Source organism: Dermacentor andersoni, chromosome 1 (genome assembly GCF_023375885.2).
Source record: "Dermacentor andersoni chromosome 1, qqDerAnde1_hic_scaffold, whole genome shotgun sequence".
Taxonomy (NCBI): domain Eukaryota; kingdom Metazoa; phylum Arthropoda; class Arachnida; order Ixodida; family Ixodidae; genus Dermacentor; species Dermacentor andersoni.
This window is the reverse complement of record NC_092814.1, coordinates 372,499,870-372,525,195: the sequence shown is the minus strand read 5'-3', so window position 1 is coordinate 372,525,195 and position 25,326 is coordinate 372,499,870. Positions and strand designations below refer to the sequence as shown.

At 46.4% G+C, this 25,326-nt stretch overlaps 1 protein-coding gene across 2 annotated transcripts in view; it reads right to left on the bottom strand.

The window, feature by feature from the left end:
* LOC126516509 (endoplasmic reticulum transmembrane helix translocase) overlaps positions 1-25,326 on the bottom strand; it is a 278,190-nt gene that overhangs the window by 200,064 nt on the left and 52,800 nt on the right. For both annotated transcript variants that reach the window (XM_050166639.3, XM_055063942.2), the window contains exon 6: positions 1,339-1,445. In XM_050166639.3, the coding sequence (XP_050022596.2) occupies positions 1,339-1,445 (107 nt within the window). The remainder of the gene's footprint in view (positions 1-1,338; positions 1,446-25,326) is intronic.

Sequence of the window (25,326 nt, the reverse complement as noted above, 5' to 3'; positions counted from 1 at the left end):
GTATTGTATATTGTATATGAATTGTATTGTATTGCATGAATGTATACTGTATAATGTATATATGATTGTTTATTGAATGTGAATGAAGGCCCCATAAAATATTGTTTTTAAACGTGTGTACCCACATCTGCAGTAACGTGTTCTTAAGGACTTCCAAGAAACTGACAAAGCATGTTCAAGAGTTAAAGCACCATGACACCCGAGATAGTGAAAACAAAACACCATCATAAATGAGCAAACATTTATTAATTAAGCATGGATGCTTGTTTACTCTTTCATGCACAAAACATTACCAGCTAATACAAAGTAGATGGCTCCCAAACACAAGGTGCCGACCAGATTGTACTGGCTTGACTATCGTCTTTCATAAACCTTGTTTTTAGATAAACAAAGTCTATTAAGCTTAGCTGAATGTAAAATTCAAGTATACAGTCAACATCCAATTTTTCAGACACCCTAGGGGCCGCAAAAACGTCCGAAATAACTAAAGCATGCCTTTTACTGCCCTCAATGGCTCAAATCGCCACAGGCACGTCCAAAATAGGTCAGAAGGCCTACCACTACCCTTATTAGGTGTATCGATGCCCACTGTGACAGGAGATGGCGGGTGCATGCGTGTATAATTAAGGAATACATATTGTGTCCCGTGACAATTGATTCTTCGCACTCTTGGTACGCTTCCTGGCAATATTTCGCATATGCTTCACCGCGTAACACTGCTGTATTGAGGCAAAGCTGACTTTAGGGAGTCGACATTATGCAACCTGTCGCACTTTCAGAGCTCCGAAGTCACTGCTAACTGCGGCGAATTGTTTTAATGAAAAACACGGTACCAAACAGCAGGAAGCTTGGTAGTGAATGTCAAATTAGCTAGGCTTAGCATTGCCGCGGTGATGGCTATGGCTGCAGCGGATCTGCATGCGAGAGCGCCTGTTCGAGGCAGCGAGATCATCAAAATGGCGGCGGTGGTAGCTCCGATCAATGCCGTTTTGGACCTGCAGTCATGGCAAAAAGTCAGGAAAATCCGACAGCAAAGGGTTTTTACATCCGAAATTTCAGACGTTTTTATACACTGACTCTATGGGGTACTGTGGCATTGCTGCGAAGGCGTCTGAATTATTGATCATGCCCGAAAAATCGGGCGTCCAGAAAATCGGTCGTTGACTGTATTCAAGCAAGGCCTCTCAAGGCCTTGAAAATGGCAGTTTATTATTCAACCACTATGAACCTTGCATGCAATGATATGTATAGAGAGTAAGTTATATCTACCAAAATAAAACTTTCTTTACCGCAAGTTTTTATCACATCTGATGCTGTAATATGGTGCAACATACTCACCTTCATCTGTGGCACTGACTCTCCGGTAAGCATGGACTCATCCACAATGCATGGCCCACGCAGAAGCAGCATGTCGCATGGGACAAGGTTCTCATTTTGGGACCGGCCTGCACCATTAAACAAAATTGATAATTGCTCCAACTGTTCAAAAAGGACAAAGAATTCACTCCTTAAAGGGCCGCTCACCAGGCCATACAGCAAACTTCGGTTTTACGCTGGAAGTTGTTAGGTGTCCTCTAGGGAGCGTTCTGCCGCAAAAATTTTTCACATTGCCTCATTAATAGCCGAGATAGAAATATTTTAGTGCTGTGAACCTGATTTCAGAAGGCGAGCTTCACCGCAAACACAGACATCTCCCCTTGCCCCCATCTAGCCTCTGCAAGCTAAATTCCTCCCCTGCAGTCTCCCCTACCTGAGCTCGATGATCGCGTGACGCGTACGTCATGGACCCAGCCTTTTTTTTTTCTCCTCGCTTTATTGCAGCATGGCACACTTCCACTGACAGCATCGCGTGCGAGCTGTTGCGATTGTCTCGTTTCGCGCAGCCCACGATTTTGCACGCTGTGCACAAGGACACCTGACTAGTAGTGTAAGTCAGTACTACACGAATACTGAGGCAGACACAAGCGGATCACAGAGCATGATCCTGCGCTGGAAGACGGCAGAAAATTACATCTTTTCAGTATCAGCACGCACGACTGCACGATGTGGGAACAAGCAGACAAAACGGAAGTACATCTCTCTTGCTGCGGTGCGAAGTAAAACAAAAACATGCGGCCCTTCGGCCAGTACAACGTACCAGATAGCAGGGCTGACACGCTGTACATGTCATCAAAAATATGATATTGAGCCTAGGCCTTGATTTTTACAACATTCATGGCCAATGCGAAGTAATTCTGAGCCGGGGTCTCTGTATATACATTCTAGTAATCATGGCCTAGATCTTGTATTGCAGGAAATAGTAATAGCTGCAACAAAATTGGCTACGCATAGAGTATCCTAAGAGATCTTACCAAATTCATTCTTGAATCAAAGTGGAAATGTGTTTATTCGTCTACTGTTCTTCCCTCAGTAAGGGATCCATCCACCAGATGAGTCAGAGTCAATGCCATATAGCCTCCTGCCACTGTGCCCGACAAGGTGGACAGTCAGGGTAAAGTCGATGAAAAGGTTCACTGAATACTATGCCAGGGATAAAGGAACATTAAACAAGATCTTGCCAGGAACAGGCTCGATCACAGACAACAGCAAAGCTGTTATGAAGGGATACCAAGCACTCCTGGGAAAGCTTTAAACGTTGCTGGAAATAAATATCTCCAAAGCTCTGTTTAGTCCATGCGAGGAACTAGCAAGGGTCTGCCAACGCACAATGTTTCATGCTGCAGGTGTGAAAGAAGCTGCAGAGACGAGGCAATGTCCCACCTGAGGTCTGAAACCACGTTTCAGGAGTTGTAGAACCACACAAGCACTGTTGCAACTCAGCTAGGTCTGATTGAGCCTCGCAGTAGAAGACCTACGAAGTAGCCGAGGAGGTTTGAGATGTCCAGCATGTCTCTGCCGCCAGTTGCACTCAATCCCAAAGCAGCATTGCGGAAAGAATGGTTTGAAGTGATAGACAGCAATAAGAGAAAATGCGGCGGTGCTTTGATCAGCCTGGCATCGGACAGCTGGTGAAGTAGAAGGCACACTGATTGACACCGCCAGAGGAAGACAATTCCTGGCTGACGACCTAAATGCGGCATCAAGTGTGCATGCAGCTGATTTTAATATAAGCCGTTTCTCAACGCAGTTATTACTTTTATTGCGATAGCAATTATATGGACACTCCAGGCACATTTCCGCCGTTGGCATCAATGTAATGTTCCGTCTAAAGGGCGATAACATCGTCGCCAAGCGCCCTATGCTGTATGTGTGAGTGAAAGCATGCAAGGGGAGCCGAAGATCATGGCTCATTCTAGCCCACGTGAAAGGGAGGAGAGCGGGAAGGAAGTGCACCTCTAGAAAAAGGAGCCCTGTTTGGATCAGCGCTGGTCAGGGACAATGGGCCAGCATTTGAGGCTGTTTACTGCAGCGTTATGTCATTTGTGCCTCTCTTACCCACTGCTACAGTTGCAGAAACAGTATGAACCTTTAGTGGGCCATCATCAGCCTGATCAGTGTAAGGGCTACGCCCAGCCAAGATTCTAGAAAAAAAAAAAAGTGCAGCCCTTACATTAGTGCATACGGTATCTTTAAATTGCCACCGCAGTGAAAACGTAGAAGCTTCTGTCGGGTTGGTTAACTATCTGAGCCAATGTTTAGGCTGTTTTAACGATGTCTCCAACAACTGTAGATGCTCACGAGTGTGTGTTGTTTTGATAATTGTGTTCGGCAAATATCAATGAAACTTTATTTTTCCCGCTGTGGGTTGCTTTTATCCATGAACATTGTTTGAACAGCGTATGTACAAATTATTACGAACAGTCTTTCCCATCGTATGGGGTTTTCACTCACCCCAGAGCAGGCAGTAGCTTTCAGACCGACCTTTGATTTAAGCTTAACCAGTGGCTATTCACTAGCTTGACTAGTCAATATGTAATCTCTTACGTTTTGACCACCGCCTGTGCAAGTGCCCTTATTCATTACTGTACAATATTGTGCAACACTCCACATTACAGTACAGGAACAAAAGCATCTGGCGGCTCCAGCGCCAGTTGAAAGCACACTAGACCACCTTGCTTGCACAGAAAAGCTCATAGAACGCAATTACCAAGCATGAGGAGGCTTCTGCATGCTTCCCAGACCTGACAGCTATTGCTTTGTGAGCCTAAAGAATGCAGTAAGAAAGGAACCAGGTGCCTGTTACAATGAGTAAAAATGAATGTTCCCATACAACAGAATCTTACCCATTTTCACATTTGCAAAGCTACTGCTTTCCTGCTAGCATGAGCATTACTATGGCTAGTATTCACACCAACAAATCTGCATAACAATTTTTTTGCAGCCTGATGCATAATTTGTATACTCAGATTTTTTTGGACTCTAAGTACTTATACTAAATATAGCTAATTATTACTTTTATTCATGTTCTTTGAGGTGGTGCTTTGAAGTGTCACATAAGAATTCTCGAAAACTGTCTGAGGAATTACTGCTGTATATCCATTCAGAACACCAGTGATCAGGCTACAATTTTATGTATCGCAGTATATGCTGTGACTATTACTAATTTAAATAAAATGTTCAACAACCCCGAAAATGAGCACATTTCTAGCGGTAATGAAAGAGTGAGTGCTTTGTGTGCACCTCTGAGGCGCTGAGTGTGCACTTGTGCACATCAAGCTCAATATCACAACTGCAGTTGTTAATTCAAACTCCAAGGGGACCGTAAAATTGCTTGGAACAAAATGGAGTATGAACAACAAAGATGGCCCTTTGACTGCCATACTCAATATCATGCATGGTACAGTGCGACCATGCATGTGCCGAACTCGTTGTATTGGAAGTGGCAGAGACACCTGAAAGTGAGCTGGAAATATCGAATCTGCCAGAAAATAAGTGTTTATTCCGCAAGCAGCCAGAAAAAGCTGGTCAATGCGCTGTTGCACCCGTGCACATGTTCTTTTCTTTGTCTTTTTTTTTTTATTTTTTATTGCTTAAAGGGACCCTCATCGGGCCAGACAGCAAACTTCGGTTGTATGCTGGAAGTTGTTACGTGTGCTCTAGGAAGCGTTCTGCCGCAAAAATTTTTTTAATCGGCTCATTAAAGGGAAGCTGAAACGGTTTTCAATTTCCATGAATTGCTGGGATTGGGAAGAACAGACCTAATAATTTACGGCTCCGTAATTTTTTTCTTCGTTTTATTAATATAAGGGGCGGAAATCGCTTTCTTAATCACCCCCGCGAACACGCCCCCGTCTCTTCCCGGAGCGCCGGGTGAAGTGGTTGCCAGAGGAGAGAACCGGCGAGAGTGACGTCACTGGCGGGGACCGAGCTGCCGGACCGGCGTGCTGGCATGTGCTGGCATGCCTCTTTCCGTCCTGCGCTTTACTGAACGACGCTATGAGAGATCTGCCGCCGCCGCTCACGTTTGTTTTCTTTTTTGATTTTCGTAAACTGATCTTTCCTTCTGTGCTGCGTGAGTGCCTACAGCCAAGGGCGCCCAACATGCCCTCGTTCTGTGCAGCATTCGGCTGCGCGAACACAGGCGGGCGAGACGATGTGGTGTTTCACAGGTTCCCGAAGGACAAGAAGCTTGCAGTGCAGTGGGTCTGTGCGGTGAGAAGAGATAAGTTCGTGCCGATGAAATCAACTGTGCTGTGCTCTTCATCTTCCATCAATACGCAGCACATGCAGGTGCACCTAGTTTAATGAAAGCCTGATTAGACCCACATTGATGCACTCGAGAAATGTGAACATTCGCAGCCATTAACATCTGGTAACACAGTTTTAGCGTAGCCGGATAGCCTTACGACAAATGCGGAAACGCGTTGTTGCTAGCGTTGCTATACTCCGTTTCATACATCAGGTGCAATGCTGTGGAGGCTTGAGATACTTCTTGCAGTGGCTGCGTTCGCACTTAGAAAAAGTTCGGTGTTGCTTGACCCAATTTTTGAGAAAATTTTCCATATATAAGCTCAGTTCTGAATGAAAAAAAGAAAGAATTTACCCATAGAAACAATCCGTGTACTTATATGGCTGCTAACACGTTCTTTTAAATCAATTTTCTTTTCAGTGTTTTTTAATTGCAGCCTGTCAGCATGCAGCATGCTCGCGCGAACAAACGCCGCTGGCACGCTGCGAAGCATAGACGGAAACGCGCGCAGTAATAAATTTTGGTGACCGGACTTCATGCGTAGCTTCCACAGCGTTGCACCTGAGGTATGAAATGGAGTATAGGCTTGCCTAGTGACATTCGACGTACGGTTGCAGTTATCGTGTTTACCACATGGCGGAGCTAAAACTGCCTAATATCTTTATGTCAACACTAGCATGGAGCACGCATACCGATTCTTGATCGAGCCACAATCGCAAAGTCGTCGAACCATAGTATGAATATTGCACATACAATACCTCCATCTCTGGATTTGTATGATAAGCAACTTCCATGAATGTACCCCGCAGCACTGCATGTGCGCGCTTTGAAACGCGGCACTTATGTTCGCAATCGTGTATCAACACTAAAAAAACCACGGGACTACTTTAGACAAGCAGCGGCAAGGTGCTTGTCATCGCGGAATTGCACCCGTGTTTACAATCTAATGAGAAGTTAGTGCTTCGGCATTCTTCCAGCAGCAAGTTCCCAGTGACACTCTAGCGCATTTTTTCTCCCAGAATTGGAACCTGCAGCTACATGGAAAAAAAAAAAACATAAGTACCAGCTAAGATTTCCAATGCGCGAGAAGGTGCACACATCGCTCTCGCTGTTGGCACACTCTACATCGTCGTTGCCGCCGCTGCCGCCGTTGCCTCCATCGTTTTCAGTATCGGCTGTCGGTTCGAACATGTACGGCGAAAATACAAGCTGTCCGAGACAGCGAGAACGTTCCATAATGCTTACAACTCAGCTATGAAGCCAGAACAGAACAGCGTGCTACGCTCTGAAACGGCGGCGCCGACTGGAGACTGCCGCGAAAGACGTCACAGCGGCCCCGACCAATCACGGGCAACAGCGGCGTTCGCGCGATGCCCTGAGGCGCTGGTGCGCGTTTTCTTGGAAAAACAGCCGCTTGCATTTGTTTCCGCCCTTTTTGAACCAGATATTCGTGTTCAGGGGACTCAAAACTGTAGAATGCCGCAGAAAACTCATTTTTTTCTAAAAGTGTTTCAGGTTCCCTTTAATAGCCGAGATAGAAATATTTCAGTGCAGTGAACCCGATTTCAGGAGGTGAGCTTCACCGCAAACACAGACACTCTCTCCACTTGCCCCGTCTAGCCTCCGCAAGCTAAATTCCTTCCATGCGTTCTCCCCTACCGGAGCTCATAGGAATGCATGATGCACATGTCATGTTTGCAGTGCAGCGCACTTCCGCCGACGGCATTGCACGCGAGCTGTTGCGATTGTCTCGCTTCGTGCAGCACACGATTTTGCACGCTGTGCACAAGGACACCTGACTAGCGTGATAAGTCAGTGCTACACGAATACTAAGGCAGACACAAGTGGATCACAGAGCTTGATCCCGCGCTGAAAAACAATTAAAAATGACATCATTTTGGTGTCTGCGTGTGCGACTGCACGACATGGGAACACGGAGACGAAACAGAAGTACATGTCTCTTGCTGCGGTGCAAAATAAAACAAAAATATGCAGACATTCGGTTTGTGTGTTTTATTCTCTAAGCTTTAAGTCATCTATTCAAGTACATATTACACAAATAACAGATGCACCCTTGAATAATTCTTGAAGTCACGTGTCACCACGAACGACGTCACAGTGCGAACACGTGTACGTAGGCACACTAGCATGTGTACGTCATCCTCCGGCTTGGAGCGCGGTGGCCACAAGAAGGAAAAACGTCGTTCAGTATGAAATTTCAGACCTTTCCATGGCACTTAGCGATGTAATACTTTGCAGACACGATCGTTATCCCGCAATGTATGCTCTGCACTTGTCAACTCAAAATGGCCAGACCTGGTGTGGGGCCCTTTAAGGGGGGCAAACTGCTATTCATCACTTTTTTCATGAATATTAATGACTTTCCAGTCTTGTGAAGACTTTTCTGCTGATTTCAAATATGTAATTGTTTTTCCAATAGGCCATTTCGTTCTGAAGATAAATGAAATTCAAAGTTCATTATTTGCAGAAACAATAGAAAAATAACCGCGCTTAAAAAATTCATATTGGCACATGCCTAGGTACTAGAAAACATAAGGAACACAATGGTAGGAACACTTTTTTGATATAACAAATATTACTAATTCTATATAAATTCAATCTTCACTGTTCCAAATGTGGGTGCCCTACTGTCTGATCTAAAGCAGAATTCCAAGCATAAATTCCAAGATCTGTTCCTACCATTGCATGCTTTGCACACTCAGCTACGAGAAAGAACAAGAGTTATGGCTCTACCTGTCTTGAAGGCAAAGATATCACTGCCACAAATCAGCAAGAAGTAAAAAATCGGTGTTTTGAGAAAGGGAGAAAAAAGAAATATGTTCACTTTTAATCAATCAAAAGTGCAGAAAATTTTTGCAATATTTTGCAGTAAAACTACATTCCTGGTGGCTTTTAGCCACCAGGAATGTAGTTGCTCTGACCATGGCCACCCAAATGTGGCAAAAACATCGTTTAGCACCATTCGCAGATTCCTGGTGGCTTGCATCATGTGCGCGGCAAGAACGTTCACAACGAACGGGTTGCTCTTCTGTTCTGATTGCCGTTCACATGAGGCGAGCTCTACGCCTATGTGGCATCACCGCAGCACGCACATGTGATAACAATCTTTATGACGAGGCCATATTCTCATTTGCTTTTGCTTACTGTGGCACTATACTCCTGGACAACTTTCTGTGGCTATGAAGGGAAAGCTATGGGGGTGGAGCTTCTGCACATGTGTTACCGCACCAAGTAGTCCGCCAGCCTTTGACAGTGCTCTTGGTTGCTCCGAATGGGTGCTGACTCGACGCAGCTTCCACGTGCAACTGTTTCACATTTGTCCAGACACAGAAGGGAAAAGCCGCAAAATAAGTAAACTTATAGAATCAGTGGTGTGTTTCCCCTTATTTGACTGTTACTAATAAGGTGTTTATGTTTTCTCTTCCCCAGCCTAAACTAACGTGGATGAAAACACGGGACTCTTTTCAGAAGTGCTCACTTGTGTGCACTTTACCTATGTAGCTTTCCCTTCATAGCCACAGAAAGTTATCCATGAGTATACCGCCATACACTTGCACTTGACAAACAGCATCAGTGCGTTCACGGAGTCCAAACTGATGATAGCAAAGCCTGCCTCGGCGTCGACTGGTGCGGCCACGACGACGTCAGCGCGAGTGAGGAAATCCAGCTTCTGCTTTGCTGCTGGGGTTGAAGCAAGAACATGAAGCTTTTTTTGAGGCATTAATCTCCCTATGCAGCAAATCTGCACGCTGCAACATTGCAGTGTCACGCAGAACCTTTTGCCTACACCCTCCGAGGTGATTGGTGCACTCGCACTAGTCCGGCGCTTCTGCATGAATGTGAAGACTCTTTAGACAATGAGTGCAGCGTTCTGTCGCAAGCTGCGAAGTTGCTCAAGCAGAAGAATATACAGAACTATTTCAAGTGTTTCATCAACAAGGTACCTTTATAAATGGTGTTTTTTTTATGACATCCAATTCTTTTGCATGCTTATATCGAATCATGCCCTATATCGAATTGAGAGGCTTCTTTTTTTGCAAGTTCGATACAACCGGGTTCGACTGCACTTCCGATTCCATCAGAAGTGTTTGAAAGCGCTATTAAAATCAGATTACAAAATTCTTTCAATAAGTACAATATCGTAAGTGAGGCCCAGTTTGATATTCAAAAAGGCAAATCTGCCGAGCCTGGATTACTAAATATAAAAAATGACATACTAAATAATTCTGAGGTAAAACTATACATGGTCGAACTGTTTGCAGATTTCTGCAAAGCGTTCAATACCGTGCATCACGGCGTCCTTCTAGAAAAACTTAACTACGCCCTCTGTGGCATTGTCAATAGGTTACCACAATATTACTTGACAGACCGTTACCAACATGTAGATATTAATCAGGGGGCATCCTCGCATGCTAAGGTTAACAAAGGTGTCCCACAAGGATCTACACTTGGTCCACTGTTATTCCTAATTTACACAAATGACCCATGTCTCATTCTGGATTATTCTAAATTAATTACGCATGCCGATGATACTTTTTTTTTAAATCAATGGTGGAACAGCCATTTCACCTTTTGGCACAGGTCCTGGTACAAGCAAAAAGCCGATTTGGTGCAGTAGCAAGCGTTTATGGTGCAGGCTCTAACACATGTATGCATACCACATACCAGGAAAATTTTAACTGATATAGTTAATATGTTGTGGAGACGGCTTTGCACGAGGCGTACCTTGCAAGCGTGGCCAGGAAAGGACGCAACACTCCTACACACCGCGACGTACTAAGGGCGTTGCAGGGCTGGAGAGCTGGTATGGAAGCGTTGCTGCGCTAGAAAAACCAGCGCAGCCAGTAGCAACCATTCTACAATCATGCCATCGCTTGTTGCAGGCGCTCTCCCCGCTTGTGTCGCGTTCAACACCGATCTACAGGAGAAATGGCCGTGCGAAACCTGCAGCACATTTTACTATGCGGATTTTGCAGAATTGAAAATGTGGAACAGTATTTCAAAGGAAGCAGTCTGCACTGCAACAATGATCTTTACGCCAGCAGCCATGTTTACGACATTACAGAAGATATGAGTGCAGCGGACACCTCTGACGTTGTTGGCCGATGTGCCGTGCAAATGAAAAGCGTTGACTATGACGTGCGGCTTAAGGCAAGCAAAACAATTATTATTTCGTTCCCTCGCTCTCATTCTTTCATTTTTTAGTACACAGTTGTCTTCACACCCAAGGCACATTGTGGGAGCAAGCTGCACATGTAGGGCTAGATGCCGAGGATGATGCCAGTACGCCACGGCCCTGGCTGTGCTTGTCAAGAAGTCTGAGCACACGTCCTGCACAGACCTCTCGTGCACCTGGCTGCGGCCATCGTTGCGTCCAATGCTGGAGGCAACGATTTCCAATGATAGCAAAAAAAAAAGCTAAATAAATGAAGGTGCCTTTGTTTACCTCTCCTGTCACACGACTCGTTTAAGACCTCCCAAGAAATCCATCAAATTTTATCTTTGGGAGCTTACGGGCAGTGTTTCTGTAGTTGTGCCAACCGTACATGCAACAGTACACAGTTCCATTCATTTTCGATCGCGACTCTGCATTGTTCTTTCGAGGTGCCATGCTTTCACCCACACACACTAGCGCTCAGCAACGACTGATTAGTAGCACGCCACGTCACAAGCGGCGCCACTTGTTCAGCTCAAAGTTGCAGTGCCAAACGAGCTCTGTACAGCCGGGTTCCTAGATACTTCACAGAGAAGGCACCCGCAACAGATTATCAACAAATGTGTGTTTATTAACCCAGGATGCAACACAGTGTGACAGTCAAGGCTTGTGGGCAAAGGCTCACCGCAAGACCGATAGAGTACGCGCATCTGCACTGAACACGACATCATGCAATATGCTCATGTCATGCTATGCCCATAAGGGAGTTGTCGAATAGAGGCCACTGAGATTTGTGGCCACCAAAAAATAGCATCAGCATTACTGCACATGCGGGATACGCAAATAGGGTTTTGTTTTTTCATCAAAGACACTACTCTATAGAAATAGCGCAGCGACCCAAACTCAATGCAAAAGTTTTACGTCAACAAACATGGCGGAACCCATTGAAGTGACGGCTCTCGCCATGCACCACATTTGACCTCATTCACTAATATTATTCACTAATACAATTTGCTAATACTATGCTCTTTTCCAAACCCCACTATCACCCATACACATTGATAAAGCTTACATTTAATCCTAGAATGCGACATCCTTTTTCGGAAAACTCTGCAGTACCACGCGGGTTCGATGAACAGAGAAAGTGCCAGCAAGACAGTAGAGTGACTACATTGTTCGTCCGGCAGAGAAAAATGCATGAATAACAAACCGGATGACTCAAATAGGCCCATAGAGTTCCTCACTACATAGTGAGAAACTATGAACAGATATCCACTTTTTTCTATGATGATGATGATAGCATGCTGTTGGTTTTGATTTCAGTTTTGCTAGCTGCGAAGCATCGACGAAAGGAGAGTTCCACTCTAAAGCACGCTTTGGCACAAGCTTGGCGCAATTTTCCATTAAAATGCCATTTCGGCATAGGATGACGCACAAGGCCATTCTCGGCGCAGTTTCGTGCAATTGGTGCGGCTGTTCCACCACTGGCTGATGCTTCAATTTCTGACCTAAGTGAGTGTAAAGACAAACTTAAATCTTGTTATAATGAACGGTTTATAATGAAATAATGGATATAACAAAAGAATTTTAATTCCCCTTGAAAGTCCCCATAGAAACCCACATGTGTAAAATTTTGTTTTAACAAGAAAGTTTTATACTGATCAAGGGATGCAATGAAAAATTTTCGATCGGAAATGACAATTACACGCCCGGCACACAACATACGAATTTGTTAAAATGAGCGGCGCTTTGCGGGCCTCCAATGTGGCAGTTTAAATTTCCCGCAGCTGCCCTGCATTGGCAACGCCCCAAGCGAAGCCAAGCTGACCAAGCTAGCCAAGCCAAGCTGGCCAAGTCTAACTTCTATTAGCGTACTGTGCAAACCTGTTTGCTTTGTTTTATAAGCGGGCGTAGGTCGGTCAGTTTGCTTTTTACACCGTGTTGCCGGTTACCCACGACAAAAAAAATTAATGACGGCAGCAGCTGCTCGAAACGAAAACAGAAACTTATCGCACTGGATCAAAAGGCAGCCATAATCAGAGCTGTTGCATCAGGGACAAAGAAAACGCAAGTGGCCAAGGACTTCAGCATCGCGCCGAGTGCATTCTACAATTTTCAGCAGCAAGGAAGTCATCACTGGCACTGTTGCACGCGGTGTAATGGGTACGCAGAAGCTGCAGTCTCCTGCCTTTGAAGCAGTGGAAGAGGCGCTGTTCAAGAGGTTTTAGGATGCAAGGGCTGCCAATTTGCCCCGTGAGTGAGGCACTACTCCAGCAAAAAGCCAGAGACCGCTTGCATTATGGGCTGTGACATCTTTGTAGCAAGCGATGGCTGGCTACATCGATTTAAGGAGCGATGCAATATCGTTGGCAGGGTCGTCACTGGCGAGTCTCAGTCCGTCGCCGAAGAAATGGCAACGTCGTGGGTGAAAGCCAACGTTGGATCCCTCCTACAGAAGTATGAAGAGAAACATGCATTCAATGCTGATGAGGCAGCTCTCTTCTACCAAATTTCGCCGCAAAGGACCCTATCATTAAAAGGCGAGCTTTGTCATGGCGGGAAACACAGCAAGGTCTGTGTCACAGTGTTGCTTTGAATGAACATGGACAGGTCTGAGAAGCTTCCACCTTTGCTGATAGGGAAAAGCGCATCTCCACGATACTCTAAAGAGGAAACTTCAACTGCAGTACATATCTAACAGGAAGGCCTGGATGACGAGAAAAGTTTTTCCTGGATGGCCGCATGAGTGAGACGAAAAGTTAGAGGCAAAATCATAAGATGTGCCTTTTCTTAGATAACTGCGCTGCCAACCACACAACTGTGGCGCTTGAGAACATTGAACTTCGGTTCTTGCCCCTGAATTGCATGTCACTCATACAGCCGCTACATCAAGGCGTGATAATGACTTTCAAGGCTGGATATCGAAAGCGAGTAATAAGTGAAAGCGAGCGAAAGCGAGCACCGACAAGTCAACTGAACCAGTAGCCGCACCTGATGATACCGCCACATCAGAAGAAGCTGTACTAGCGTCATGGAAGGTACTCAATGACGCTGTCGTAGCGAGTTAAGAAGAAACCTTCTGCGATTACGTAAGCGTGGATGTCGACATTGTGGCAACAGAGGAGTTAGACAATGAATTTGTGCATGGCGCTGCCCGGGCACACGAAGGAAGTGATGACGAATGTGTCGAGGAAGACAAGACTCCGCCGTGTGCAAACATACCGACATCCTCCCAAGTGCTCGATGCGGTGGACCTGCTGTGCCGCTACTTCGGCGGGCACAAAGACGGCGAAGATGGTCTCAAGATAACAGCTGCGGCTGAGAAGGCCACAAAGCATCACAGATTTTTTTGCGCCATCTACATGAAACGCTATGCGGCTAGCGTCGAGCGCAATAAAATCAGTTCTCTGCTGCGACGGGAGCCAATACCTCCGCGATGACTTGCCTGTAGTGAGTACACCCTCGCATACAATGATTGGCCATATAATAATTAGTCAGTGGCTATACCGAACTAATGGTTATAACGAAAAAAATTCTGTGTCATTCTGACTTCGTTGTAACAAGATCTAAGTGTATCAAAAAAAGCTGTCTTATTGGCTTAAAATAAACCAGTTGTGGTTACATGCAAGTAAAACTAAATACACATTATTTGCACCTATCAATAAGCCACAGAATATAAGCTTAATTTCAGGGCCAGACACTACAGCAAGTTAAGATTCAGAAATTTTTTGGCGCACAGTTCCAGAAAGTCCTGTCCTGGAATTGATGAGTAAAACGAGAATAAGGTAAAAGCGGGAGCCAACATCTCGACTAGTGGACTTGTCCTTTTCAAGAAAAGCCTTGAAAAAGACAAGTCCACTTGTCAAAATGTTGGCTCCCGCTTTTACCTTGTTCTTGGTTTGCTCATCGTCTTGAATTTACATCTCCCACCTTACCCGTGTTTTCCCTGTCCTGGAATTAACACAAATAAATTAGCAGTATAATTAAGTAAAAGTGTTGGATGCATGTACAAATTAAGTCTGTTATTACCACTTTGGATAAAGAAAGCGTTATACACTATTCCATTCGCGGCTTAGTTACTGTGTGTTGATCTGGGGCACGACAGGCACAGAATTATAGCACATGATTAACATTACAAAAAAATTATGCAGATCCCACGCACTGTGGGAATAAATGTAAGCAAAGCTTTCTGTGCTGGTTGCTTTGATTGACGATAATTAGCGATGATTTTGATGGCAAAAGTTTAATTTCTTCAACGTTTAGTCTAACACGAGAGTGCTGAGTTGATGTTAAATGTTACCTTGCGTGCACCACTGCTGTTTGTCTGCATAGTACACAGAACACACACGGAGAGCTGTTTGCTTGAGGTGTTGTTGTGCGCCACATTTCATAACCTCCGAGAGGCCTGAGCATTATTATTGCCTCACATGGCACATCGCATCGTGGCAGAAGTATTAAACTTGAATTGGATTATGGGGCTGCACAAGGCAAAATCACAATCGGGTTATGAGGCCTGCCGTAGTGGTGGACTCTGGATGAATTTTGACACTGTGGTGTACTAAATAACGAGCAGCTTTGCTCGTCGGTGTTTATTGCGGTGCGGTGACTAATGTTGCCTAGTGAGCCTGGCAGGCGACCGAGCCTGGCGGGCCAACGAAGATTATGCCCGAGGGGGCATCACATGCTTGTCACACCTCCTTACCCCCAGTTTGTTTGTTAATTAAAAGAAACAAACATCTGAATTCAGAGCATAAGGCTCTGCCTCCGTCCTAGCCAAGTTGGCGGTGCCTGCTAGCCAGGTGAGTAACGGTCCGGTGGCGTTCACCGTCGAGTACTCCGCCTGGGCACTGGTGTTGACGGGCCGGGCGTGGCAACGCCGGGTGCTGCCTGAGCCAGCCTCGCTCCATCCGGAGGGTCCGCAGTGGTCGGCCTTCTGAGTAGTGCCGGGCTCGACACCGGCCTAACGGGCGTTGCTCCACTGGCAACACTTGCCACCTCCGAGGTGGGCGGTGCTCCACTGGAAGTGACTGGTGTTGCCGCTAGTCCTCCTGCGGGCTGGAACTCTGAAGTGGCAGTCGAGGGTGCTGGCCAGGTCCTGAGGCGAGGCCTAACATGGTCGGCGCGTCTTTGCCATGTGGCCCTGTCTGGCATGCGGACGAGCAGCGATGAGGTGCTGGCAGGAGACTTGTCCGGTGGACCAGGGTGGGCCAGAACGGAAGTTCCTGGCGAAAACTGGAGCTCCCGACTGCGGCAAAGGCCCGGGACGGCACCCTCGGTCAGCAGCCAGCTTCTGCTTCAGTTGCTTCAGGAACGCTGGATCGAAGGTCCGGATGCAAGATGTCCAAGGGTGTCTTGACCATCCGATCCAGCAGGAGCTCACAGGGGGCACGGCCAGTGACATCATGGGGCGTGGTCCAATACTGAAACAGTATCCAGGCAATCTGAGTCCGGAAATCCCCAGTCTGGCTCTTCTTGAACTTGTCTTTGATGATTTGCACCACCCACTCGACTGCACCATTTGAAGCAGGGTGGTACAGCGGAACCATCATCCGGCGTATTCCGTTCTTCGTCAGCCAGGCCAGGTATTCTGTGCTGGCAAAAGCAGGACCATTGTCGGACACAATGACGTCCGGCAACCCCTGGGCAGCGAAGACCTGTCGTAGCGCTGCAATGGTCACGCCTGCGGATGGAGTGGTGACAGGTAGAACCTCCACCCACTTCGAAAAGGCGTCCATCACTACCAGAAAGTAATGGCTCTTGAAGGGCACCCCAAAATCCACATGCAGGGGCCGACCAGGGTCTCTGTGGGAACGGCCAGGGGGTGATTCCACATGACATGAGGCCTGCTGATGATCCTGGCAGATTTGGTAGCTCTGCAACATGTGAGCGATGTCCTGGTCCAGGCAAGGCCACCAAACATGGGACCGGGCCACCATCTTGGTCTTTTCCACGCCAGGATGACCCGCTTGCAGCAACTGCAGGACCCTGGAGCGGAGACTTTATGGGATCATTACCCCGGAACCCCACAGTAGGCAGCCCTGCTGCAAGGTAAGCTCAGCGGCCTTGTGGCGATAGGCCTGCTGAATCAATTCAACCCCACGGGACACCGCCTCGACCACCTGAGACAGGATTGAGTCCCAGCTGGTCCGCTTGCGATACCGCAGATCTGGAGAGTACCTCTGGGTACACATGCTCCAGCATGAACACTTTCACAGATTCTGGAAGGGCATCAGGCACCTCAGGCAGGAGCAGGCAGCTCAGGGCATCAGCAGGTCACAGGTACTTTCCCGGATGGTAAACCAGCTGGTAACTGTAAGCTGCCAGCCTCAAGGCCCACCGAACCACTCAAGGTGATGCCTGCATGGGAACTGCCTTGTCAGGCCCCACCTGCCCCAACAGAGGCTTGTGGTCCGTGACCGCCTCGAACTTCTGGCCCCACAGGTACCGTGGAAGCGTTAGACACCGAACGTGAGGGCCAGGCCTTCCTTTCCAGCTGGCTGTGGCGTTGCCCTGCAGCATGAAGTTGACGAGAAGCAAACAACACAGGGCATTCCTGGCCATCCCTGTCCCGTGTGCCAGGACGGCTCCCACGCTGTACGACGACGCATCTATGGTCAGGAAGACAGGCTTGGCATGATCGAAGTATACCAGCACTGGAGCCTTGGTGATTAGCTCCTTGCTGCGCTGGAAGGCCCGGTCCTGCTCCTTCTTCCAGACCCATGGCCGACCATCTCGAAGCAGAAGATGGAGCGGCTGTAGATGCTCCGACAGGTTTGGCAGAAAACTCCTGTAGAAGTTGATGAGGCCGAGGTAGCTCTGAAGCTCCTTCTTGTTCTGGGGCTTAGGCGCCTTGAGCATAGCATCAACTTTGCGGGGAGCGGGGGCTAGGCCAGCCTGGGAAGTGACATGTCCAAAGTACTCAACACTAGGGGCTAGGAAAATGCACTTTTCCAGCTTGAGCTTGAGGCCAGCGTCCTGCAACCGTGCCAGGACGTTGTTCAGGTTTTGCAGGTGGTCCCTGTCGTCACTGCCAGTAACCAGGATGTCATCCAAGTACACCGTAACGTGCCTCATGCCCCTGAAGAGGTTGCCCATCTCCCTCCGAAATATGGCTGGGGCTAAGGCCACGCCAAACGGTAAGCGCGTGTACTGGAAGAGCCCCAAAGTTGTCGGTATTGTGACATACTTCCGGGAGGCATCCTGGAGCACCAGCTGCTGTGCTAAAGAACAAGCTCAGTTCTGACCAGAGATTTTGTGACTTCAGATAAAGTTTTTACTGAAGAGAGAAAACAGGTGCAGCTATGCCTGTGATAACCTAGAAACATTACCTGCTTTCTTGTTGAATAAAAAAAATTATAGCAAAATACAAATTCTAATGTTTTACTTTGGCAGAGAATAACATGAATGATTACAAAGTTCATGTACATTCCATCTTTAGTACAAACTCTCATCAAAGAAATAACATGGGCCATTCAGGTGAGTGATTGTTAAAATCATATCGAGCCTCATTGATAAGATCCCATTTCATATGATTTCCCAGTGCCAATGTTCGCAATAGAGAACAGAAAACATGACCCAATGCAGTTATGCTTCTTTTTTACCGGTTAATTTGTTTCCTGAAAACACAATATTTTGGAACCAACATTTAGTACATTGTGAAACTGCAATCATGTGATATCACAACATCCAATTGTCTAGGCCTCATGCGAACAAGAAAAGGCCAGAGGCACATGCGATCAAGAGCAGTAGGTGCCCACAACGCCCGCTTCCCCGCAGAACTCGCCTGCCCGTCTCATGTGAAAATGCCACCACGCACTCAGTTTCCTATTCCAGTACCGGCAAATATCCTCTCAGGTTGCTGCATGTTGCATTTACAGCTATCGCCGCTAACTGTATTGCAATAAGCATATTCACATATCTGTTTCACAGCATCTGTGGCATGCTGTCGTTAAAAGCACACTTCACACTCGCAACAGGCGTTAACCCAAATCAGCAGCCACTCCCCGTTGTAGGCGGTTCGAAGCGAGTGCCAGGTTTCACTTTGGTGGCAACGTCTTCGACATCGCCCACCAGCTCAATTTCATTTTGGATTCCCGTCGCCTTAGCCTTAGCTGAGGCCCAACTGCAATGGCACTTACTGAAATACATGTAAAACGCAGAAACACTTTTCTAAGATAACTACTGGGTCAATTTTAATGAAATGTGTTGCATTTGAGAGAAAAAGTTAGATTCTAGTGACTGTTGGATGTGGAACTTTGATTTAAGGTGTGAAGTTCTTAAACGAATTTTCAAAAATTGGTAAGTTTGAAAAAATAGCAGTAAGACATTTACAAATTCGCAGCTCTGAACCAAGAACAGATATCAATTTATATATTACGTAAGCTTGTTACATTGTTTACAAGGGTTTTGCAAAAGTGCGACTGACATATTAGTGACATATTGAGAGCCATGTATAATACGTCAATTTTGTACACTTTAAATATACTACTAGATGCAATTTACAGAATCGTAATACCATTTTTCATTGCCAAGTAATAATGCTGTAAGCTTAATAGTTTCATCTTCTGAAAATTTTCAATTTTAAACAATTCTTACTAAAGAATTGACGGCCTGAATTAAAATTTCGCTACCAACAGTCACTAGATTTAAAATTTCTTCTATTAAATGCAACAAGCCTCATCTAATTTGGTGCAGCATTAAAAATGTTCTCCTCGTTTCCCATGTATTCAGACAGGAGCCCCGAGCTACATCTTCAGCTTGGGAATAATAGGAAAACAACAAAGCGTGTCATACGCTGCCCAGGCCACACCCCTCCCATCAGCGTCTCGTGCACCAATGATTCTCGCAATTTTCACCAAAATGCCCCCCCCCCCCCCCCCCAAATGTGCTGCTAATCCAGGCCGAATTTGAGAAGCGCAAACATAAGTTTGCAGAAGCCGCAAAAATGACAATGCACTTCTCAAGCTTGGGCTTTACCAGTATGGCATGCGTCAACGTTCTCATGCTGCAAGGATCCACTAAACACTTCGCATTACGTAGATGTCAGTTACATTTGGGTCTGCCAAATTTTTTAGTGACTTTGGGTTGTGCATTTTCCGAGTTAGTAAATTTTTTCAAAAATGTATGAACGAGGTCCTGCTGTTTGATATGTAGTACAGTGGAACCCCTCAGATACGTTCCTCGCTGTTGTGTTTTCCGAGCTGCTACGTCTCGTTTTGGCGGTCCCGACCTCAATCCTGTTGACCCACATGTATTATGTTCTCATTTGATATGTCGCCATTCTGCAATGTTCCCAGATATTACGTTTTGTTTGAACGCAGCAGTTACAAATTATATGGTGCAGAGGGAATTTCGCTCTTGCATGTTGCAACAAGTGTCTGATTCATTCCAACAAGCAACCGGTTTGTTGTGACAAGCGACCCATGCACTGCAACAAACGGCAGAAGTTGCACAAACAAGGCGCTGCACAGACCAGTTGGTGAAGCACCTGAATAAGAGCGCATTGGTTAAAACTTACCGGGAACCATGTACACTGGTTCAAGCCCACCGAGCGCAGGACTACATTTACAGTGGAACCCCGGTTATACGTCCCCCGGTTTTGCGACGACCCGGGTTTTACGACGGATTAGCGCAGTCCCGGCGAAGTCCCCATAGAAGCAATGCATTAAAAACCCTGGTTATACGATGCAATTTTACGCCTGACCCGCGTTATACGACGACCCTCGCGAAGCGCGGGACGGAACGGCGGACGAAAGAAAAGTGCTGCAGGTCTCTTTCCTCGCTTCGTCTCTCTGAATGCAGAGCGCTTGACACTGCTAGACCGGTTCGCTCCGGCGCAGCTTTCTTCCCTGCCTTGTCTCATCGTTCATTTCTCTCTCCCCCACCAGTAGCCGCCCGCCACGCTCGCTGTGCTGAAATAGAGCCTTTTCTTCTCCACAATCACTTTCTCCCTCTCTTCTCGGTGGCGTCGCCTCTCATTGCGTTGGGGAAGCGTTTCTCTCCCCCCTACCAGCCGCCGCCCGCGATGCCCGCTGTGCTGAAATAGTAGCGCCTTTTCTTCTCCACAATCACTTTCTCCCTCTCTTCTCGGCGGTGTCACCTCTCGTCGCATTGGGGAAGCGTTTCTCTCCTTCCAGTTTCCCAGCAGCAGATCGCCGACTAGGTAGCGCGACGAGGCCTAGGTTTATCGCACGTGTTCTTCGTCGTAATCCTAGCGACCAGCGTTCAGCGGAGGTTTTGAGTTGTGGGGAGCAACGCAACGCACAATGTCCCGAAAGTGGATAGTTCTGTCACTCGGCGATAAGCTGAATATTATTGAGGAAGTGGAAAAGCGGCATGGAGCCACAAAAGCCAGCATTGCCCGGGACCTTAAGATACCCGAATCTTCGCTTAAGACGATCCTGGCAAACAAAGCGTTGATATTGCAGAATGCCAACAAGTTCCGGCTCAAGCGGAAAGCGGCAAAAGAAGGACCGCATGAGAAGTTAGAAAAAGTTCTCGTCAAGTAGCTGCATCAAGCATTGAGCTCTGCGATCAACATTGACGGCGCCATTCTAAAAGAAAAGGCGGACCTTGTGGCATTGCGTCTGGGCATCGAACGGGTGACTGGATTGATTTAAATAACGAAACAGGATTGTGTGCAGCAGCTCCTTTGGAGAAAGCACTTCCGTGGACATTTCGACAGTGAACGAGTGGATGGAGTCGCTGCCGGAGATGATTGCTGCATACAAGCCCTGCGACGTATTCAACGCCAATGAGAGCGGTATTTTTTACCATATGCAGCCCGAACAAACCCTTGCGTTTAAGGGTGACAGCTGTCATGATGGCAAGCGTAGTAAAGAGCGTGTGAAGGCACTATTCTGTGCTAATGAGGACGGTTCTAAGAGGCTACCCGTGCTCGTTGTTGGAAAGCTTGCAAAGCCACGGTGCTTTAAGAAATTGAAGACGCTGCCGTGCAGCTACAACTTCAACAAGAAGGCGTGGATGACGTCTTCGCTCTTCAGCAATTTTTTTCCGGCTGGATAACAAAATGGGTGCTAAGGCGAGGAATATATTGCTCTTCGTGGACAACGCACAGTGCCACCCACCTGATACATCCAGCCTGAGGAACATAAAGGTTGTTTTTGTTCCGCCCAACTGCACAAGCCGGCTGCAGCCGCTGGATGCCGACATCATTAAGTGCGTCAAGCAAGGGTACCGGAAGCAGTTAGTGCAGCGTCGGTTGGCAGCTATGGAGCGCAGCGAGTCAGAAAAAAGATCACTGTGCTCGACGCCATGCATTTTATTGCCAGTTCGTAGAACACAGTGTTGCGAAGCACAATCGCTAACTCGTTCAAGCACTGTGGCTTTAAGCGAGAGACTGCCTCCTCTGCTGGGGATGAAACAACCTCGATGCCGCTCGAGGCCGATGCATGCTTCGCCGACGACGATTTCGAGGGTTTAAACCTCACCACGGCCTTCGCCGAGTACGTGGAGGCCAACGACAACGTTGCGATCTGCGGCGAGGTGTCGCTGGATGACACCATTGAGGAGGCTTTGCCTAGTACTGACACCGCTGCGACATCGGACGAGGACAATGACGACGCTACAGATGCTGTGCCTGTGCCTACCACGTTTGCCGAGGTGCTACGGCACATAGATGGCATCCGGAACTTCATCTGTTCACGCGATGCCGCAGAAGGCCTCCTTTTGGATGTTGCCCAACTCGAGCGAAAGCTCTTGGTTCACGGACCAAACAAGGTCCAAAAGAAACTTACCGACTTTTTTTAATGTTCGCGCCGGCTGGCAGGAATCGCGGCAGTGGGCAGTGGAGTGCCATAAAGGTCTGTTTGAATAAAGCATGATTGGTACCTGTACTGCAGCATTAATTCTTATCGCATTTACTTTTTTGGTAATTTGGGTTTCCAAGCCCTGCAGAGTATGTTAGTAGTTTACATTGAAGTTTCTCGTAAATGCGCCGCGCGAAATAAGTTGTATTTTTAGGCATAATTTATGTTCGGATTTTACGACGCCCGCATTTTACGATGCTTTTTCGCGGTCCCTAGAAAGTCATATAATCGGGGTTCCACTGTATATGAAAGCCTACAAGGGTCTTATTTGCACTACATAATCACCAGTTCTCATTAGTCAGCTTCCCTGCAATAAAGCTGTGTTATGCAATGAAGTATATGCAAAATATTGCTGTGAAGCATACCAAGAGTTGAAATGAGCAACTGTCACAAAATACTGTATCTGTCATTTAAAGGGGCCCTGAACCACTTTTTATCGAAATCAAGAAATGAAGTTGAAGTTAAAATTGATTATTTCAGAAATACCTTGCTGCAAAAAATACTTCAATGCGTTCTGCAGAAGCCGAGTTATTGGCCATAAAAGATTCCGTTCGCAGTGCTCCTACTCCTTCTTCAATGCCTTGCACTGCGAAGGCTACAGTGGAGCGAGGCATGCCCACAAGGCTCTGCCTACTGAATGTCACCATGCAGCGCAGTTCAAATTTAATTTTGGATGTTCACGTAGACATCACTATTTCCGATTTTGGAGCCTACAATGCGCCTAACACGGTTATCTTCAGCGAGCCACAGTGTGCTCAGTTCGTGGACTCGTAATGCAACCCACAAACAGTGGCACCATGTTTTTAATTTGGTGCGAAATGCTAGTGCTCTGTTTTCTGCGCCACAGAAGCTTAAGGAATTATGCGAAGCAGCCAACTATGATGGGGTGGAGAAGGTATGTAAAGCACAAAGACTGAAAAGGTTGTGTATCGGATCCCTCTATCTTGCTGCAAACAATACAACGGTCAGACAGGACACTGTATCAATGAACGTCTCCACGAACATCGATATGCATGCCAACAATTGCAGAGAGCAGACCATCTTGCTGCACACAGTAGTACCAGGGCAGCAGTGCCGCGGTTGCAGATGATTTTTTTGAGGTGACATTACGAAAGCATAAAAATCGTTGGGGAAGTGTGAAAGCTGAAAAAGACAATGGAATGAAGGTTCGCCTCGTGCGTGATAAGATTTTGATCGATAATGACACGTTTATCTGGGACAAAGAAAAAAAGTGCCGAACGAAGGTGGGTAAGGGAGGGTCAGGTTCACGTACACCAGAGTGACAAAGGGAGAACAAACCCAGGGATTTCAATTTGATCAATATCAACGTTTGTAGCCTGGCAAATAAGATTGTCGAAATTGAACACCTTCTTTTGCAGTACAAGCCAGATCTCGTTGTCACAGCAACTTGGCTATGCCTCGAAATAAAAGTGAATTAATCCTCTAGGGTTATATCATGATCCGCAAGGACTGCGAAACGCATGGTGGAGGCATAGCAGTTGTTTGTAAAGAAGACATTGAGCTGATCGTTTTGGATGACTGCCCTAATATTGAAAGCATTTAGTGCAGAACAGCGTTTTCAGGCGTTCCTTTTATTATTGCAGCTGTCTATCGACCTCCAGATGCTCCTCTTTCATATTTATAATGCCTTCAAGCTTATATGTGCAACAATATTCCTCTCATACACCCGTGTCATTATTGCAGGAGATTTCAATTTACCGGGAATAAATTGCAGTGGGCACAACAGATGTTGCACATTGTGAAGCTTTGTTAAACTTCACTTTCAGTTATGACCCAACGCAAATAGTTCCTGAAAGCACTAGAGTTACACACATTTCGGAATCCTTACTTGATCTTGTGCTCATTTCAAGCAATGTACCAGATTGTAGTCTTTCTTTGTGATCATAAACTGGTTTTGCTTTATGTAAAAAAAGCCCTCCTGACGAAGAATTCAAAGAGATCAACTATCTGTATAAGAGATTATAGTAACGCCGGCGATGTTAGCATCTTGGACTGTCTTGAAATGTCATTGTACTCGTTCGATGGGGCGACCGACGTCAACATCCTGTGGAATAAATTTAAGAATACAGTGAACTACTGTCTGGAAATGTTTGTGCCAAAACGAATCAAGGGAGTAAAAAAGCGTAATCCTTGGCTTAACTGCAATATAATTCAGTTTAAACAAAGAATAAGAAGCAGAAGTAGGAATAAAGTGAGGAACAAAATAGAGATACCGCAGCTTTCCCAAACCCTTAAGCATATGCTCGTGATGGCAAAGGAACACCCGCCCACCTTTTACTCGCAGACATTGCCCAATTTCATGAGATTCACAACGTTTTTGGCGTCACCTTGCCCTGTTGCACGAACAAATACAATGTCTGTATTGATGGCAATATAATTAATAACTGCACAAATGGCTGAAAAATATAATGAATATTTTCATGCTGAGTTCACTCCACCGGAGCTATCTTCCACTGACCTCAACGAGAATCGCACCGAGGATATGTTGCTTATGCCAGACATCGTTTTCCCAGAGGAGGGAATATTTGCACTACTCCTTAACATAGACACAAAAAAAAAAAAAACAGCTGGTCCAGATGGTATCCCAAATGAAATTTTAGAACAATATGCAGAATAGGTATCTAAGTATCTGTGTATCATTTTGAAGGCGTCTTTAGAGCAGCACAAATTGC